Consider the following 21,149-nt stretch of genomic DNA (forward strand, 5'->3'; position numbering starts at 1 on the left):
TTTCATTCTACATTTATTCAGTTGTAGGTTTTTGCTTGAAAGTCAATGTCAGGCAGTTAAATACTTAGGGTATCCCTAACAGGCATGTGTGTCAATTATCTTTATATATCTTATGAAGAGGACAGACTAAGAAAACTTTATGCAGCGGGTAAATTATTTGCATCTTTCTTTTTCACCTTTTTTAATGTAAGATTATTTAGTTTTTTATTAATACCTTTTATTTTTGCATCAGTCTTTCTGGATTACTTCCTCTCCCACCTAATGAACCTACCCTTATAACAACAGCAAAAATAGTAAAATCCAATTAAGCAAGAGTCCTATACCTCTCCCGGAGAAACAACGAGTTTGTGCTCATTTTTAAAAGGTCGATCACATGATCACATTTTAAAGCTAACCTTTCTGTTCCCTCTAGGCTTTCAGCCTTGTCTTCCAAAAGGCTATACAGAAGACCAAGGCAGATGCTGATGAGAACCTCCAACAGAGAGTAGTCAGTTTGATTGACAACATCACCTTCTCTGTATATCAGTATACTACTAGGGGACTTTTTGAATGTGATAAGCTGACTTACATCACCCAGGTCACCTTTCAGGTACAGACACGGATTTTTTTTTAATTTTTAGCCCTTACCTTTCATCTTAGAATTGGTTCCAAGAGCAATGGGGTGATGTGACTTGCCCAGAGTAACACAGCTAGGAAGTGTCTGAGGACAGATGTGAATGCAAGACCTCCCACCTTCAGGCCTAACTCTCTATCATTAAACCCCAGACAAGACTTAAAAATTTTTTTTTTGTTTAAAGTCTCCCCAGAGACTTAAGGTCCTAAAGAAGGGAATGTGTCCATGAGTAAAAATAGTTATTACATCAAAGACCCTCAGCATTGGAAATTTTTATATAATTTATAATACATATTTATTATATAGTAATATATTATTATTTGTTATTATTTTGTATATCATATTTAAATATAACTATATCTGCACATATATTAAGCATTTACCATGATCATATCCAGAATGCTTATGAGTCATTAGGCAGACACCATTTCATAATATAATAGGATTTAGTGCAAGGAGGAATCTCAAAGAAAATCTGGTCCAATGTATTAATTTTACAAAAAAAACAACTAAGGTCTAAAAAGTTGAGGTAACTTACTTATGATCACCCAGGAGTATAAGACAAAACTCTCTGTTACAATTCATTCTCTATAGTCAATTTACCCACTGTATGTATCCATACCAAATGGATCCTACATTTTCATCATATAACTTTATTAGTTGTGGATCTTTTCTTTCCATCTTAATGAATAATGAACGTACATTTTGCAACTTCTTTTATACTTTAGGCCCCAAAAGTCATAGAACCATAAAATATTAATACCAGAAGAGATCTTAGTTATCATATATATTCCACTTTCTTCTTTTAACCCTGTTTAAAATCCTTTTTTCTTATTTAATGCTTTTTAAAGTTTATATAGTAAACATTTTTTTCATTGTTACTATTCTAACTTCTACAAAAGTCCTACTTCTACTGGTTTGTCAAAGTACATTCTTGTTTGATACAAGATGGAAACATTTCAATTATAAGCTTTGCAATTATATATATTTGTTGTCTATAGACCAACCCAATTAAGTACAGAGGGGATTAAACCTAGACTAAGCACCAATCAATCAATTAAAAAGCATTTATTCTTATCACACTTCTTCTGTCTTGGAATTGATACTGGGAATCAATTCTAAAATAGAAAATAAGAGTTAAAAAGAAAAGAACAAGATTATGCTAGGCAGTGAGGATAGAAAAATAAAATTGAAAGTTGATGACCTCATGAAATTTACATTCTTTTAAGGATTTTTTTTTTGGCAAACTATCTGATGGACTAATTGGAGTCATAAATGGAGTTACTAAAACTTTGGTATGACTCCTTTCTATTCCTCAATTAGAGTTATAGAAAAAGGACAAAAACTGCTAAGAATCTGGTTCTAGTTTGTATCACCAACAAAATGAAAGGTTAGTCCTCTGATACTAATGATCCAAAAAAAAAAAAACCCTAGAAATTATGCATCACAGAGAGAATAATTACAATTGAATTGGCAGGACAAAGAATACAAGAAGCTCATCAAGATAGTCTGTAAAGATTAAAAAATTAGGAATCTGGCCATAGAATTAATGCTTTATTAATCAGAAAGGAGAAGGGGAGAAAGATGGGTGAAAGAGACTAGAGGTAAGCTGTTCCAAAGTAAAGATTAATACAGAGACTCCATTTTGCTGACTAAGGCCTATACTTTCTTACCAATGTTTAAGCTATAGTCAGGGGACACAGGACATTGTGGATGCCATGAAAGGTGATGGAGCTATTTTTCCTCAAATAAGTCTTATAAACAAACACTAGAGAATACTGATTCTTAACGTGTTCTTAACTGGAGAATATAATATTCTTTCCTTACTAACCTCTATACTTCATAAGCATAGAAAAACCACCCACAAGCATATCCTTTGAGACTGTAAAAATTAATTTTAGTCTATAGTAATAAAAATATTATATTTTATGAGGTTTGTTAGGATTATTAGAAATCAAAGATACAAAATAATAAACCACGTGCCTAGGGCTGATTAGCCCATTCACAGTTTACTCACTACATCTTGCAATGTCCAAGTAGAGGAAGAGCTCTTCGGAGGCAGAGAGCCCATTAAATACTAATTGTGATCTTGCCCAGGTGGAGACTCAGGTGAGATTTTGGGAATTCTGGAAGTACCCAGGACTTCTGGGGATTGAAGTCTGAGCTTCAATGGGTTCAAATGGGTTCAATCTCCATTTTTACATACCCCCTGTGATCATATTGGGAAACTAGTTTCCTCAAAAGGATCATGGAAACATAATCAACTTAAAGATTGCAATAATTTGTGAGTAAAAGGAAAAGAGAACAAAACCAATGATTGCTAGGAGCATTGACAAAAAGCCAGTTAGGGGGCAGTCCCCTTTGGCATAAGAGTATACATACAAGTAAATGTTCAATCAACCACACCCAAAATTCATTCTTCATCTTCTCATGAACAGCTTGTGGTCTGTGGAGGCACCTTCATGGTGTGTTCTCCAAACAGTTCAGTTTCTGGATTTAGAGAGGTAGCATTTTTTTTTCTTAGGTTTCTTAACCTAAAATTTCTCTCTCAGGGAATTTAAACTTTGCAATTTAAAATAATAAATTTTACATTTTTACATACCCCCCCCAAAGAGGGTGATTGAAAAACACAGGGATCATTTAGGGATGCATGGCTGAGGTATGAGGTATATGAATCAATTGGCAAGAGAAATAAAAAAAATAAAAAAAATCCAAATAAAAAAAGATAATTTCTGTATGAAATCAAAGTCCTATATGTAAAAATTCTAAGTAAAGGAAAAATAAATCTATAACAGGTCCTTGAATCAGGGCCCAATTAAAATGATATAAGCAAGTAAGCAAGTCAGTAGCCAGGACTACAGAAAGTTTGCCACACTATGAAAGACAGAATAGGGACTAAATTATAGGAGCCAGGTAGGAGCCAAATTTGAGATACTTGTCTTTAAGCATTTTCACAAAGAGTATGGATACAAGGAAGGCCTACCTCTTAACGTATGTTAAGAGTCTCAATCTCAAGTCTTCACACTAAGTTCAAGTCCTTTGTATTGGCTTAGAAGTACATGAATCCTACCTGGATTGGTTTCTTTTTTTTTTTTTTGACCTGTGTGCTCTTTTGGCACAATTCAGGTTTAGATTTGTGCTTCTATGGCCCTGTGCAAAGGATCTTTTGTATATCTTGTCCTGGAATCAATCATTAAGCAAAGTGCCATAATTTTTTTTACTCACTACATCTTGCAATGTCCAAGTAGAGGAAGAGCTCTTGGGAGGCAGAGAGCCCATTAAATACTAATTGTGATCTTGCCCAGGTGGAGACTCAAGTGAGATTATAGGGAATTCTGGAAAGTACCAAGGACTTCTGGGGATTGAAGTCTGTGGTTCAAATCTCCATTTTTACAGCACCCACACAGAGTTACTGCGGCAGAAACTCTGCCAATATCTCCCCATTACCCCCTAATCCTTGCACTTCTCCCAACTCTTCACCTATTTACAACCTTCTGTCTCATGAAGAATGAGAGAGAATTATGTTTCCTTTGGCCTGGGGCAGCCCTTAGGTTAGGGAACCCAAAGATCATAGGGCCTCTATCCAAAATATGTATTCCTCTCTCCCCTGAACTGCTAAGTGTCAGAAATTGATAGTAGACATATTAAACTCAATAGTCCAAAAGGCCTCTCAAAAGTCCCTCTCAAGCCTCCTCTCCTCCACCTTCCCAATTACTAAATAGGGCAACACCATCCCCACCCCAGTTCCTCAAGTTCTCAACCCAGGAATTATCCTCAATTCCTTACTATCCCTGACACCCCATATCCAATCAATTGCAATGGTCTGGTGATTTCACCTCGACAATATCTTATATATGCCCCTCTTCTCTCCTCTAACACTCCCAGTACTCTAGTACAGGCCTTTATCTCTTCACACCTGGACTATTGTGATAACCCACTGGTAGGTCTGCCCCCATCAAGTCTCTCCCCATTCCTTTTTCCATTCAGTCATTAAAGTGATGATGAAGTCTAAAAGCAGTATAGCTCATAAGAAATGAGAATGGTCAGGCTCTCCAGGTAAAGGGTCCAATCAGAGGGGCAGAGTATACTGATGAGATGAGGCAAATTCCAAAATGAGATTTCCTAATGTTGAATTTCCTGGAGAAGAAAGGCATGACAGAGAGATCCAAAGAAGTGACAAAGCAATGTAAGTGGTATAAAGTGGTTAATTCTCAAGGTTAGTTCACTGTGAGGAAACAGATGCACTCAGAACTAGTCTTTATATTGCTAACCTTACTTCAGCCCTCTTTAAGAACAGAATTTGATAGAACAGTTTAAGTGGTAAGAGTGGACTGATTATAAGAAATATGATCTTGAATATTAACAAATACCAAGGTAAATGCAATCTCTGGGGATATATAGATATGGTATTAGAGGTTACATGAATATACTCTCATTCAATTTTGTAGACACTCATGATGAATCAGGAAATCAATGCTGCTGAATTGGACTTCCTTCTCCGGTACCCAGCACAGTCCAATGTTCTGAGCCCTGTGGATTTCCTTTCCAACCAATCCTGGGGAGGTATCAAGGTTAGTATTATCTCATTCTTAAAATGAAGATTCTCTCTAGGTTCTTGACTACTATTGGTCATAATGGCTTGAGACAATAAGGGAGGGACATTCAACACCAAGGTAAAACTTCTACATTATGACAGATTTTAGAGGAGAGAGAATTTGATTTGTTTCAAACATTGGGGATGATTTCAACAGTAAGAGTAAGTCACTACATGTAATTGGCAAATAAAGAAATTACAAATATATATGCCTACTAAAACATTTTGGTGTAATGAATGGATAGAAAGCTGACCTGGGAGACTTCACTTCTCATATGCAGAGCAGGATCTAGTCTACATTGATAGAGGAACACCTCCACATCTAGAATTTCCAAATACCAACCAAATCACAGGTCCCATCCATGTGTGAATGAAGTACTATGTTGCAAGTAGAGTTGTGATAAACAATGTAGTCTTTGTCTAACAATTAGATTTCAAGAAGAGCAACATAGTGTATTCTCATAGGGAGCTGCCCCCCCCCCCCCCATAATTTAGGGATAAGGCCTAGACCTGTAATTTCCTTATGATAGGGAAATCACTGGTGAGTTAACTCTCTTTACCAATGCAAGTCTAAAATTCTCTCTGCAATTTAGAATCTTAGAGAGCTACCTGAATTGACCCACACAATTAGAGAAATTAAAAGGTAGAACTTGAACTCAGATCTTCCTGGTTTCAAGGCAAGACTTCTGTTTACCATGCCACACAATCTCTTGGTTATAATTTGTTGATGGGAAAACAAAAATACAATGAGGCTATGTGTCAATCTCTGGCTATGATTATCTGAATCTGGCAGGAAGACTTGATTTCAAATGTAGATTCAGACATGCTAGCCACATGGCCCTTGGTAAGTCAATCTCAGTTTCCTTAGTCCTAAAACAGGGATGATAATAATAACACCTATGTCACAGGATTGCTTTGAAGGTCAAATGAGATATTTGTAAAGAGTTTAGAACAGTGCCTAGTACTTAAAAAAAAAAAAAACCCTCACCTTACATTTCAGAATTAATACTATGTATTGGTTCTAAGGCAGAAGAGCAAGCAGTAAGTACTAGGTGATGGGGATTAAGTGATTTGCCATTTGAACCCAGAATCTCTCATCTTCAGGTCTGTTTATCAATCCATTGAGTACCCAACCTTCCCCCTAAAAAAGAGGTGTTTAATACAATGCTTATTCCTTCCCTTCCCAAAGGGAGACGTTAAAGAGCTAATAATTGGTTAGAGTCAGGCCACCTCCAATGGTAAGCCTCCAACATTAACATTTTTGTTATTATATTTAAACAAATTTTTAAAAATAACTCTAAAATTGAACTTAATTTTTAACTCATAATTTTTGTCCCCTTTATTATTAAAAATGTAAATCTACATGGTTTGTGTTAGAGAGACTTTCAATTTGAAAGTCTACCCATTAGAGTCTTCCTCTAAGCAATAATGCTGTGGTTGAAGCATTGATTTCTTTTCCAGATTTTCAAGTTACTATCAAGAATACCTCTAATCTTCCTAGTCACCCAGGCTGACAACCTAGGTGTTATCTTCAACTTCTTACTTTCCCTCATTCCCCTATATCCAGTTGATTGCTAAATTCTGTTCATTCTACCTTTGTTCTTTTCTCTCCACAGAGATAGATTGCTGCCACTATGCTCTAGGCTCTCATCACTTTAAATGTTTGCCATACTGCAATAGCGTGCTCGTTATTTGGTCTCTCTGTGTAAAGTTTCTCCCCTCTTCAGTCCATTCTCCACACAGCTATCAAATTGATCTTCCTGAAGATCACGACCAGGTCACTTCACTTTTTCAATAAATTCCCTATTACCATGAGAATTAAATATTAAGTCCCCTGACTTCTAAAGCCCTTATTACCTGTGATGGGAAAATTATGGAGGGAAAAAGTAGGGAAAGTAGCTGGGGGTCTCTTTCTGCTCCCAGTAGACCGATAATGAAATTGACCATGTTTTTCCTTCTAGCCTATAATTATTCTAGGGATTTAAATTAAAATTAAGCCAGACTTCATTGATCTTTAGATAGGTTTATTTTTGCTCTGAAAATAAAGGTCTGGAAAGTTAAAGAAAATTAGATCTCCTGCAGGTTCCTTGGGGACCAAAGGCTCTTACCCAGGGCAAGGCTCTTCTCTAGAAAAGGTGCCAAAACTTGCATTCCTCCCTTCTTTTTTATATCTTCTCAGACCCCTCCCACAAAGGAAGTGGGATGTGGCTAAGGAAGCTGGGGTAGAGGGTCCTGGGAGATGTAGTCTACCAGGGTTCAGAGCCATTTTAAAATGCACATTCCACCTCTGATCCTTTGGGGGACTAGTCTCCCCAATGGATCAAACAAACACAAATAAATTTACAATCACATTAAAATATACATCAAATCAAGGGGGAAATGACAATAAATTTTACAATAAAAGGAAATTAAATACTTGGTGCTTCTTTACAAACAAATCAGGGGGCAGTCCCCTTCTTCATAACTATATATATATATATATATATATATATATAAAACAAATGAATTTTTTAACCAAATCAAGTGAATTTTTAAACAAAAACAAATGAAATTTTTAAATCCTAAAAAGTTTGATTTTTTTGCATCTGGGTTTTTTCTCAGGATTTCCTAAAGTGTAGTCTCCATGTTGCCTCTCCATCTGGATTCTGGGAGGCAGCAAATTTCTTTACCTAAAATGACAAAAATTTTCATTTGAAATAAAAACACATTCCCCCCTGAGGAGGCTATAAAAAAACATTTAAGTCACACACATGTCTGAGGCATGAGGCATATGAATTACTGGAATTAAATTCATCAGAAAAAATATAGCACATAAAAACCAAATAACTATTGGATGAAATTCTAAACATGCAATCCTAAATTTTATATGAAAAATTCTAAATAAGAAAAAAATACAAAATTTCAAAAGGACTTTGAATAATGCCCAATTAAAGTAATCCATGTCCAACATCATGTACTTACCATTCAATGGTGTTGACAAGGGGATGACGAGAAACAAGGAAATTTGTAGTTTGAAGAAATACATCATAAGAGGAACAAATGGAACTTCACAAGACCTGGAGGGATGGGATAGAATTCCATCCAGGCTCAAAAGATATTGGAGGAAAAGACCTAAAGTTCTTATCTGGGACTCTTTGGAGCTGGGTGGGAGAATTACAAATCTCCCAATCCTTTGCTTGAACAGAAGATCTCAGTTCTCAACTGGAGCCAATCTTTGGGATAAGGACTCTCTTTTTCCCTTAGGGGAACCCAGAGCTTATTCCTGAAAAGATTTCCTTGGTCAAACCCTCAAAGCTATATAGGAAAGAAAATCTTAGGGACTTCCTCTTCCCTCTCTCTATCCATTCATTATCCTTTCATTACTTTTTTCAACAACTTTATACCCAAATAAATTAGATATCTTGATTTATAATAGAACTCGAATCAGAGTCTATGTGTTAGAAGGGGAGTTTCAAATTCCATCATTACAAAGAGGAGACTGAAGGAAAATCTGACTTACTCTTTAGTCTAGCCTGACTGACTCCTTTGGTAACAGCTCAGGTTAAGGATGGGGGGAGGAAGTGTCACATAGAATTCAATCCACAAACAGCTGTTCATTGGTTCCTTCCTTTTCAAAGTCCCCCTTGCTATTATAGCAGCCAGGACCATCATCAACCAACACAGCAAGAATGTTAGGAAAAGGGACTAGATTTTTATTCCTTGATCTGATATATTTCTTCTTTCTTTGTTTGTTCTCAGGGATAGAATATGGAGCCAGAATAGCCAAATGTTAGGTACTTGATATAAATTTCACAAGGAGTGTAGTACAAGGAGTCCTGTGTCTTAACATATGTTAAGTGCCACAAACTTGGTTCTCACACTAGGTTCAATTCCTTTTTTTATTGACCTAGAATGTTCAACAAGTCTCAGCAAACCTAGCAGGATTGGTTTCTCTTTTTGACCTATGTGCTCCTTTGGCATCATTCAAGTTTAAATACATGCTTCTGTGGCACTGTATAGATATCTGTGCTTCTTTGGCACTATGTAGATCTGTGCTCCTTTTTTTTCCCCATTTCTTCGAATCAGACATATGTACTAAGTTCCATAATATTTAAATACCAGTGGAAGTTTTAGTAGTCTAAGACTTTGGGGGCAGGCAGTTACAGTTAGAACTAATGGACATAGTAAACCTACATTAATGTAATAATCTAACATCTTTCAATTTATGTAGATGACATGTGCTTAGGAAAATTAAATTGTACACACAATTATAAGAAATGTGCTATAATTTCAAAAATATATATCTCCTATAATGAGTGATAATCAAATGATAATCAAACTCCTATAATGAGTGATAATCACAAAATACAAGTTGGTATAGGCTTCCATAAAGACACAAACAAAGATAAGAGTCAAATACAGGATGGCACAAATAAAGTAAGAGAGTTGACAAGTTCTTCTTGTTTTGCTATGTTTAAAGAGACAAAACTAAAAAGAGTTAATGGTAACAAAATTAAAATAGAGTTTAAGGGGCACCACCTTCTGCCCCACATGGAGGGGCAATTTGTAGATGAGCTCCACTTAAGAGATATTGTTGTGGTGTCATTTGGTTTGAGTTGTCTGCCTGATTCATGTTCCCAGAATTATCATTGCTGAAATTGAGATTCCTGAAAGTATTTCTGTTAGTATTCTGATAGTTGTTGTTCCTGAAATTATTGTTCCTATAGTTGTTCCTGAAATCATTATTAGTATTATTATTCTACTAGGTATTATTCCTTGATTGCCTGGAATAGATTTCTACAATTCATCGTTACTTAGCCCTTCTTCTCACCGAAGTGGCAGGTCGAGGATTGAAATTTAGATTCTCAGAGAGGGGAAAGTGGTATTGGTGTAGTGTCATGCCCTCTTTCCTCTTTATCTATTTTATCATATAAATTTTTCAGGTCCTTTTGTATTGTTTCCAATAAATCATTAGTTTCTGCCATTTTTTCTGCATGTCCTTTTGAGACATACCCAGCAATCCTTCTCAATTCTTCCAGATTCATTTCTGGCCATTTTGGACAATGTGTTTTAAGATAGTCTTGGACCACCCTCCAAGAATTATCAGAAAACTGATGCCAAATTTCACCAAATAACTATGTGATGGGAAAATTATGGAGGGAAAAGGTAGGGAAAAGATGGGAAGGTAGCTGGGGTCCCTTTCTGCTCCTAGTAGCCTAATAATGAAATTGACCAGGCTTTTCCTTCTAGCTAAATTGAGCCAGATTTCATGGATCTTTAGATAGGTTTATTTTTGCTCTGAAAATAAAGGTCTGGAAAGTTAAAGAAAATTAGATCTCCCACAGGGTCCTTGGGGACCAAAGGCTCTTACCCAGGGCAAGGCTCTTCTCTAGAAAAGGCTCCAAAACTTGCATTCCTTCCTTCTTTTTTTTTTCCTTCTCAGACACCTCCCACAAAGGAAGTGGGGTGTGGCTGAGGTAGCTGGAGTAGAGGGTCCTGGGAGATGTAGTCTCCCAGGGTTCAGAGCCATTTTAAAACACACAAACCTAACCTCACCTTTCCAGTAATCTTATACATTCCTTCATTCCAATAATTCTCCAATACACTGACACCATCCTTGCTATGCCTGGCATAAGACTTTCCATCTCCCTACCCTAGGCATTTTCACTGTTCCCCATGCCTGTAATTCTCTTCCTCCTCATTTCTACCTAGGCTGTGGTGGTAGTGCCATTAGTATAGGCAAGGGATTAGATTCAGCAAGTATTGTAGAAATGTAATTTTAAAAGCTTAGCAACTTACCAGCTCTGGTGTGTATGTAAAGTAAGGAGTCAAAGATGACTCACAGATTGTGACATGGGAGCCTGAAATGAATGAATGAGAATGTTTATGTACTCACTACATGCAAAATAATGTTTATGTACTCACTACATGCAAAATACTATGGTTAAGGGAGAATGTTACAAATAGAAAAGTATGAAAGTCCTTACTTTCCAGACCTCTCATTTTAAAAGGTTAAAATATACATAAAAAGTTTAAAGGAATGACCTCAGTGGTCCTTTGGAAGCAATGGAAAGACAGATAATAATGCATCTTTTTTAATGGTACTTTCATTGACAAAACCATATCTCTTTCTGCATATTTGATGTCGACAGTGCCAAAGACCTTGTGGTAAGAACTTTCTTTTCTAGGTTTTCTGTAGTTTTGATTTTTTCAGGAGATGGGAGCTGTAGCACCTATAGAGCAGTTTCCAGGGCAAAATTCCCAAGGAATATTTCCTTGAATGATGGTCATTGAAACCAGGATGGAAGCAAGGTTAGTGGCATAGAAGAATGGTAAAGCATTCCTGTTCCTATATATCTGTTCAGCTTAACTATGTACCTATTGGTGAGAGATCCTCAGATATTAGGGCTGGTGATATCAATAAAAGCAGACCCCTTATCCCCAAGAATGGCTTCTTTCAATTAGATTACTATTACTGGAACACTTGATGTTAGTATTTGGACTTAATCCACTAAAGTGAGGAGTTCAGAGAGAACAAGGTTATCCTTTTTGAATAACTTCATGATCTAAAGAAAGTATGGGATTTAGCAATAAAGAGATCACTGGTAACCTTAAAGAAAACAATTTCAGTGGAATAGTGGTTGTGGGAACCAGATTTCAAGGGTTGAGAAGTGAGTAGGAGATAAGAAAATAGAGATAGTGAATAATTTTTCTAGGTTTTTGTGAAGGATGGTAGAATTCAGTGAAGGATTTTCAAGGACATTCACTGAAATATATTGCAGTGGGAAAAATTGGATTTAAAATCAGAGGCCCTGACTTCAAATCCCTCTGCTTTAACCATATGAGTCTCATTTTCTTGATCTGAAAAATGAGTATAATCTACCTCATAGAGCTATTGAGAAGATAAAATTAAATGACATATATAAAGCTTTTTGCATTATAGATGTGATTTATTGCTTATCTTCTTCCTACTTCTTTCAGTGGAGTTCATACAGAAAGGGACCTGGGGTAAATTAATGTCCTATAATTCTTGAACATTTAATGTCCTATGAATACTTCACATATATATAAAGGAACTATTTTTGTAAAGGAATACTGGAAAGTAAGTTCGTTTCTGTAGACACTTTTCATTCCTATATACCACTCTAATAGCTGACAATAGAATGGGGAATGATATAGATCTCATATTGTTTCCACATTATTATGATATCTCCTGCTTGATCTCTATATTTTGAAATCTTTTTATTCTAGATAACTTCATCAGCTCCCTTAGGCATGATTACCATCTCTATGCAGATGATTCACAAGTCTATTTATTAAGCTCTAGTTTCTCTACTGAGTTTGAGGCACAAATAACAGCAACTTCATTTCTATCCTAAATCTATAATCTAATGATCCCAGGATCATTATGCTAATGCATAATGATATGCATAATGATCCCTATGCTAATGAAACCAAAGGACTTGACAAAACAAAAATATGGGATTAAACATAATACCTTTTTCTAGTCCTTCTGGGAAACTTTCTTGTAGATGGATTATGACTATACTAGATTTAGGTCTTCTCTTTGTAAAATATATTCAACATAAATACCATTCCCAGAGTAAGCACAACCTTGACCTCTCTAGCTTCCTCTCATTCTCAGATTCAATGAGAAATAATTGGGTTCTTTTCTTTATTCAAAGGATACTGGTCATGGAGGTAGGCATTTTGGAACCTCAAAGAGATGTTACCTTATTTTTGCCTTTACTGCAGCATCCCAATTGGAAAGTAATTCAGAATGGGCAGCTAGGTGGCTCAAAGAATTGAGACCCAGGGCTAGAGATGAGAGGTCCTGGGTTTAAATATGGCCTCAGACACTCCCTAACATTGTGACTTGGGATAAGTCACTTAACCTCCATTCCCTAGCCCTTACTGCTCTTTTGCCCTAGAATCAATACACAGTAAAAGATGAATATAGGTTTAAAAAAATTAACTCAGAAATAACCTGTTTTCATAACATGTAGAGGATCTTTGGTTAAAATGGAATATTTAGCATAGAATTCAATGATCTGTTAAATGATATGACCTATGAGAAAAGTTGTCTATATGGCATGTTGCATGGAACTTGATCTAACAGAAATGAACCATCTAGAATTATTTGATATCCATAAGCCATTAGATTTCATTTTGTTGTAAAGGATTAGCTTTGCAAAAAGTAAGAAGCAAAGAGATTCCATAGGGCAAAGACTGGGTCAACATTCCAAGGCACTGAGGAGCTGAGAGGCAGTTAAGACTGACACTTGGCTCTCTGGGAAGAAGACAGAGAGCAAGTGGATTTGGATCTCTCTGAAGGGAAAAGACTTTGTGCCAGAAAACTGGACCACCTTGAAGGAGTTATTAACTAAGAGGGAAAGGAATCATTTCATAGAGGAAACAAGGAATGATCCAGTATTGACCCCATGGCCATGAGATTTTGAAGGTTTGAGTATGAAATTATCCCCTGATTATGAAATGATGAAACAAGCCAAAAGGTCAATTATGGGTGTGATGAAGAAACATACTAAACGTCCTAATGCTTGGTCTAAATTTGATAATATTAAACAGAAATTAAATTAGTCACCTACAAATTTTCTTGAGAGAATAACAGATGCAGCTGAAATAATTTCAGGCCTGCATGTGTTAGAATATGATACAACTGCACACATTAAGAGGATATTTGTAAAGAATGCATGCCCTAAGATTAAAGTTTTAAAAAATAATTGTCCAGATTGGGAAGATATGGTATTGAAAGAATTAAGGAGAAAGGCAACTTATGTGTGTATAGACAATACTGATAGATATGAAGACAGGCATGCTGTAATAGAGGATTTTAAAAAGAAATTGAGGGATGCTGAAAATAAAACAAGGGATGGTGAAATAAAGGAAATAAAGGCAGTGGCAGCATTTAGATCTGTGCAACCAAACAACCAATATAAGCCAAGAGAAAGGAGATCTGGACCTCAGAGGTATTTTTATGTAATCCTGTTGGACATTTTGTTAGGGAATGTAGGTTCAGAGGGCAATTTTCTAGACAATTAAATAGAAATAATGGATAGAATAATGATAATATTAATTGGAATAACAATAATTGGAATAATGATTATCAAAGGAGAAATAATGTTAACAATTGCCAAAATGATTGCTATCAGGGAGATCAAGCACCAGATTTAAAAACTATACAAGAGTGGGTAAAATTAGGAGCAAGATCCAAATACACTCAAGTAGTGAATGGGCATAAGGGTGATCAGAACAAAGGGGAGTGTTCATTATGAAGGTGGAACAATCAAGGGGAAATGGAGATAAGGTAAAGAATTTTTAAATAATGTGATTGAAACAAAGAATAATATAATTAGTGTTAATAATTGTGAGAAAAAAGAAAATTGTAATGTCAAATTAGTGGGAAATTCTAATGATTGTGAAATAATGGAAAATAATGAAGAATGTAAATTGGATAAAGATAATGTGATTGAAAATGAGAACAGTGTTACCAATGTAGAGAGTATAATAACCAAGGAGAGTAGTGGAAAAGCTGATGATTCTGTTTAATATATTAAATCCTGGGGATGTCATGCAATTCAACCAGAGGTAAATTTGGATGGACAGGAAATGACTGAGCTTTGTACTGATGTTACTATGCTTGCACACGGGTTGGAAACATTTCAACCACCTAATAGTACAGAACCATATGTGTCTGTAACTATTGGAGGCAAGATTTATGGTCTTCTGGTTGATACTGAAGCCAGTAAATCAGTTGTGCAAATGGGAGTAATAGGTGCTACTGGTAAACCACAGAGAGTAGCAAAATTACAACCAAAAGTGATTACTTTAGGTCGATTATATGTGGAATATGCATTTCTGTGCATGCCAGACTGTCCAGTGAATCTTTTAGGTAGTGATTTATTATGTAAATTAAGGGCAACAATCCAATGTACTGATACTGGTGATATTATATCTACCAGAAGAATCTCTGGAAGCTTTTCCATTGCTGTTCTTTGATTCAGTCAGTACAGTAGGTGACTTAGATTCAATCTATCCATTACCTGAGGATATCCCTGAAGATCTTTGGTCAAAGTCTTCTACAGATCTGTAGGTCTATTGAAATCAGCTACTCCTGTAGGGTTGAGGACTAAGGAAGGACCAATTCCTTGTGTACCTCAATATCTCTTGACTAAAGAATCAATTGAGAGTATAAGACCAATCATTGAATCCCTAATCCAACAAGGGATCATAGTACCTTGCTTTTCAGAATTTAATATCCCTAGTCTTCCAATCAAAAAGCCAAAGTTAGATCAGAATGGCAAAGTTGTATATCATTTTATACAAGATTTAAGAGCAGTCAATGATTATGTAATCAAGACTCATTCTCTTGTACCAACTCCAGCTGCTATAATTTCTTCCATTCCAATTCAGGCAAGATATTTCACTGTGGCAGATTTATGCTCTGCTTTTTTCTCAATTCCAATTCATGAGGATTCTCAAATGATCTTTGCTTTTACCTGGGGAAAAAAAACAGTGGACCTGGACTCATTTGCCCAAGGGATTTACCTATTCGCCAAGCCAATTTTCACAAATTATTCACGTATTATTTGGACTGTCCAAATTAGAAATAACTATCCTTTTTTTGCGGTCAGAGTAATTTCAAATCAATGTTCTAACCTGAATACTTTTCAAACACTCTGTGAGAGGTCCATTGTTCTATTCTTTCTGATTATTAAACTCATAGTTAATTTTATGTCTTCTTTCCATTTACCTTCTTTCAAGATGTGTTGAATTTGTAAGGCCCTAAGTAATCTTCAGCTTGGGTAAGGTGGAGCTTGTTCAATTAAGATTCCTTTTCCATCATGGAAAAGGCTGGCCCTGGGCCACTCTTCATCAGATATTGGTATTATGCAGGAACTAAGGGAAACATTAGGGAAAGGAAAAAGAATAAAGATAGGGACAGGGAATGGACCGGTAATGTTAGGGAACTCCCAGATCAAGAAATTATCCCTATCAATTTATATCAACAGCTACCCTGTAATTTTTAGCCTTCAAAGAGGTTCCTAGAGCACGGATAAGTTAAGTGATGTGCTGAAGGTCCCTGTCCGAGACATAACTTGAACTCAAGTTTTACAGGCTTCAAGGGCTGCTTTCTATCTACTGTGTCATATTGCTTCATAATAAAACATTATGAACAATTTAATTCACCATTTCAAATTCCTTACTGTTTACATTGAACTCAATTTGTTGTTATTTAGTCACATCTGACTTTTCAATGACCTCAAGGACTTCTATTGTCTACCATCTCTTAAAGTCTGTCCAACTTCATTTTCATTTTTTCCATGATAATAGTATATCTATTTCATCCTCTGCCATTCCCTTCTCTTTTGTCTTTAATCTTTCCCAACATCAGTGTATTTTTCAATGAGATCTTTCTTCTCATTATGTGGCCAAAGTATTTAACTTCATTGAAAAGTTTGAATTAATTTAAATATTGACTAATTTTGATCTTCTTGCTGTCAAAGGAACTCTGAAGAATCTTCTCCAGCACTACAATTTGAAAGTGTCAACTCTGCAGCACCAAACTTTCCTTATTGGGCTATGTAACCTTTTCTCAGTCAGATAATGTCTCTTTTTTAGTATGCTGACCAGATTTTCTATAGCTGTCCTTCCAAGGAGCAAGAATATTTTAATTTCATGGCTAGAGTTGCTGAATTCAGTGATATCTGAGCCCAAGAATATAGTATTAGACAGCTTCCAGTTCTTTTTCCCTATTTTTTTGTTAAGAAGTAATAGGACCAGTTGCCAAGATCTTAGTTGGGTTTTGTTTTATTTTTATCTTAAGCTTCAAGTCAGCTTTTACACACACTTTTTTCACCCTCATCAAGAGGTTTCTTGATTCTTCTTCACTTTTTTCTTCACTTCATTGTATCATATTGATTAAGTGCTTGCTATGAGTCAACGAGTTTGTTGGGTACTCATTGAGAATCTAAAAACAGGAGCTATCAATTTGTCCTAATAGATATTGTAGTCCAGAGGGGTTGAAAGAAGGGGGAGTGTGAACCTTAAAAATTCTCAGACCCTACTTCATAAGGTTTGGTTAAGACCATTCCCCATTTGGGCAGTGAAGGTACTTGACCAGGAATGTGGGAACTCTACTCCACCCCTACTTAAGCATACTTTAGGGGAAGATAAAGTTGTAAACTCTTTGCTGTACAATGAAAAGTACTTAAACCCATACTTATAATAAGGCAAAAAAAAAAAACTCTTAAGCTGTGCCTATTTTTAGATCTAATACAAAAGGGTGCTAAGTACCTATAAAGGTCAGGCAACTTATGAATTTACAAGGAGCAAAGAGGTGAGAACTTAAATAAAAAATTTAAGCCTTCTTAGGTGTGAATTAAGAATGGTCTGTCCTTTGAAAAACATCTACTGTGATTGGTAGATGTGAGAACTTAGGGGAGGTGACATAGGAGAAAATTCCCTTTAAAAGGCGGCCTCAGGAGAGAGAGGGGATTCATTGAGCTGGTAGAGTCAGCTGAGATGGAGCTGGCCTGGTGTCTCTGAACACTAGAATCCTTGCTTGGACAAATCTTGTGGTGAGTGGATAAAGTACTGACAGATCTTTCTCTTAGGGCTTGGGCCTGGGTTGGCCAGGGCTGGCCTGAGCCAGCCTATCCTTTTCTCATTATTCCCTTTTTTCCTCTTTCTCTCTTTCTTTAATTCTTCATTTGTATAAATTAAAATCTCTATAAAACCCAGCTGACTTGGGTATATTTAATAATTGGGAATTTTTCCCTGGCGACCACCTTATATTTGATTTTAAAACAAGACACTGTAGTGAAAACATATTTTCTGTGGTCACAATTTAAGGCTCCAACTCCTTTATCTGCAACAGTTTATGTCTTCCACTATTTTAATTATTACAGGAGAGATATATAAGATATTGGTAGTTATTTGGTAGATATTATTTAAAACAATAGTTATTTATAATGCAAACTAGTACATGATAATCATGTCACAGGCTTGCAAATGAAGTACTCAGGAAATCTGAGGATGTCTATTTATGAATGTCAAGGGTGGAGTAGCTTCACTGAGGACATGACATTTGAATTGTATGTTGATAGATAAGTATGATTTGGGTATTGTTAGGCATTTACGTGTTTTTAATCCAAACAAATGAAGTAAACACTACAAAGATAAAAAATAAAATAAAATAAAAAATAAAAACACTTGTTCACAATGAAACCAGATTTCATGGGATTTTTAGGAGAAATAAATTTTTGAGTTAAGAAAGAGAATAATCAAATGGTCTTTGAACCATTATTGTTGCCCTCTGTGAGGGCTTATTTGAAATCCTTAAATGCCATATATTTAAGTAATGCGTATACTTCATTAGTAAATCTAACCTCTTATGCATCACTTTATTAGTCTTTGAGAAGCTCCAGTTACTATGGATACTAATTTATCACAATTGTCTTTTGCAAACGGTCTGATAAAATTAGTTTAATTAGTCATGGTTCTAGTTAGTAAAGTAAGAAAATGAAATCCTCTCTCTTCCACTTGGGTGATTAAATGTCACGTTCAGAATAGAGTTCTAGTAAGTCCAAAGCTATCATTTATATAGCACTGAGACTGAGAGATTAAGTGGTTTGCCCAAGATCACACATGTAATAAGTAGCTAAGGCAGAATTCAAGCTCAAGTAGCATTCTATCCATTATCATACTCAGCTACCTGAAACTAATAGGTGGATTCTAGTGTGATTTTTCATGTTTTATAGTAACCTTGGGAATATAGGCTGTGCTTGTGATCATCAGAGGTTAATGGTACTAACAATGGAGTAAGCAAAAATGTCTGAATATACACAGGAAGATGACAGTGATTTGCCATATACATTGTAATTCTTTTATTTCATACTTTTTTAAGAATATTTTTTCATGCTTACATGATTCATGTTCTCTCCCGTCCCTTTTCTTTCCCCACTCCCAGAGCTGACAAGCAATTCCACTGGTTTATAAATGTCTTATTACTCAAAACCTATCTTCAATTTATTCATATTTGCAATAGAGTAATCTTTTAAAAAACATGATCCAAAATCATATACCCATATAACCAAGTGACAAATCATATGTTTTTCTTCTGCCTTTTTAAACCCATAGTTCTTTCTCTAGATGTGGATAGCATTCTTTTTTTCATAAGTTCCATGGCATTATTCTTGATCATTGCATTTCTATTAGTAGCAGAGTCTATTACATTTGATCATTCCAGAAATGTCTCACTTTCTGTGTAAAATATACTTATTCTGCTCATTTCACTCCACACCAGTTAATGGAGGTATTTCCAGTTCACATAGAAATCAAGCAATTCATCATTACTTATAGCATAATAGTATTTCATCACCATCAGATACCACAATTTGTTCAACCATTCCACAATTGAGGGAAACCCCACACCCATTTTCCAATGTTTTGTCACCAAAAAAGTGAAGCCAGAAATATTTTTGTAAAAACATTTTTTATCTCCTTGGGGTACAAACTTAGTAGTGATACAGCTGGATCAAAAGGCATGAAATCTTTCAAAGTCTTTTGGACGTAACTCCAAATTGCCTTCCAGAATGGTTGGATAAATTAAAAACTCCACAAGCAATGCATTAGTGTCTCAATTTTTCTACATCCCCTCCAACATTTATGATTTTCCTTTACTCTCCTATTGGCCAATCTGTTAGGTGCAAGGTGGTACTTCAGAGTTGTTTTTTTTTAAACATTATTTTATTTGGTCGTTTTAATACATTATTCACTGGAAACAAAGATCATTTTCTTTTCCTCCCCTCCCCCCACGCCTTTCCCTCTCCCATAGCCGATGCATGATTCCATTGGTTATCACATGTGTTCTTGACTCGAACCCATTTCCCTGTTGTTGGAATTTGCATTATAGTGTTCATTTAGAGTCTCTCCTCAGTCTTATCTCCTCCAACCCTGTAGTCAAGCAGTTGTTTTTCATCGGTGTTTTTACTCCCACAGTTTATCCTCTGCTTGTGGGTAGTATTTTTTTTAGATCCCTTCAGATTGTTCAGGGAAATTGCATTGATACTAATGGAGAAGTCCATCACCTTCGATTGTACCACAATGTATCATTCTCTGTGAATAATGTTTTCCTGGTTCTGCTCCTTTCACTCTGCATCACTTCCTGGAGGTTGTTCCAGTCTCCATGGAATTCCTCCACTTTATTATTCCTTTGAGCACAATAGTATTCCATCACCAACATATACCACAATTTGTTCAGCCATTCCCCATCCCCTCATTTTCCAATTTTTGACCACCACAAAGAGCACAGCTATGAATATTTTTGTACAAGTCTTTTTGTCCATTATCTCTTTGGGGTACAAGCCCAGCAGTGCTATGGCTGGATCAAAGGGGAGACATTCTTTTATCGCCCTTTGGGCATAGTTCCAAATTGCCCTCCAGAATGGTTGGATCAATTCACAACTCCACCAGAAATGAATTAATGTCCCCACTTTGCCACATCCCCTCCAGCATTCATTACTTTCCATAGCTGTCATGTTACCCAATCTGCTAGGTGTGAGGTGAAACCTCAGAGTTGTTTTGATTTGCATCTCTCTGATTATAAGAGATGTAGAGCACTTTTTCATGTGCTTATTAATAGTTTTGATTTCTTTGGCTGAGAACTGCCTGTTCATGTCCCTTGCCCATTTGTCAATTGGAGAATGGTTTGATTTTTTGTACAATTGATTTAGTTCTTTATAAATTTGAGTAATTAAACCTTTGTCAGAGGTTTTTATGAAGATTGTTTCCCAATTTGTTGCTACCCTTCTCATTTTGGTTACATTGGTTTTGTTTGTATAAAAACTTTTTAATTTAATGTAATCCAGATTATTAATTTTGCATTTTGTAACTCTTTCTAATTCTTGCTTGGTTTTGAAGTATTTCCCTTCCCAAAAGTCT

General features: G+C 35.8%; 1 protein-coding gene across 11 annotated transcripts in view; it reads left to right on the forward strand.

Annotated features, from left to right (window-relative positions):
* DNAH9 (dynein axonemal heavy chain 9) overlaps positions 1 to 21,149 on the forward strand; it is a 755,194-nt gene that overhangs the window by 607,494 nt on the left and 126,551 nt on the right. For all 11 annotated transcript variants that reach the window (XM_056817453.1, XM_056817454.1, XM_016430769.2 and 8 more), the window contains 2 exons: positions 413 to 589; positions 5,062 to 5,184. In XM_056817453.1, coding sequence (XP_056673431.1) covers positions 413 to 589; positions 5,062 to 5,184 — 300 coding nt within the window. The remainder of the gene's footprint in view (positions 1 to 412; positions 590 to 5,061; positions 5,185 to 21,149) is intronic.

This window comes from Monodelphis domestica, chromosome 2, assembly GCF_027887165.1.
Source record: "Monodelphis domestica isolate mMonDom1 chromosome 2, mMonDom1.pri, whole genome shotgun sequence".
Taxonomy (NCBI): domain Eukaryota; kingdom Metazoa; phylum Chordata; class Mammalia; order Didelphimorphia; family Didelphidae; genus Monodelphis; species Monodelphis domestica.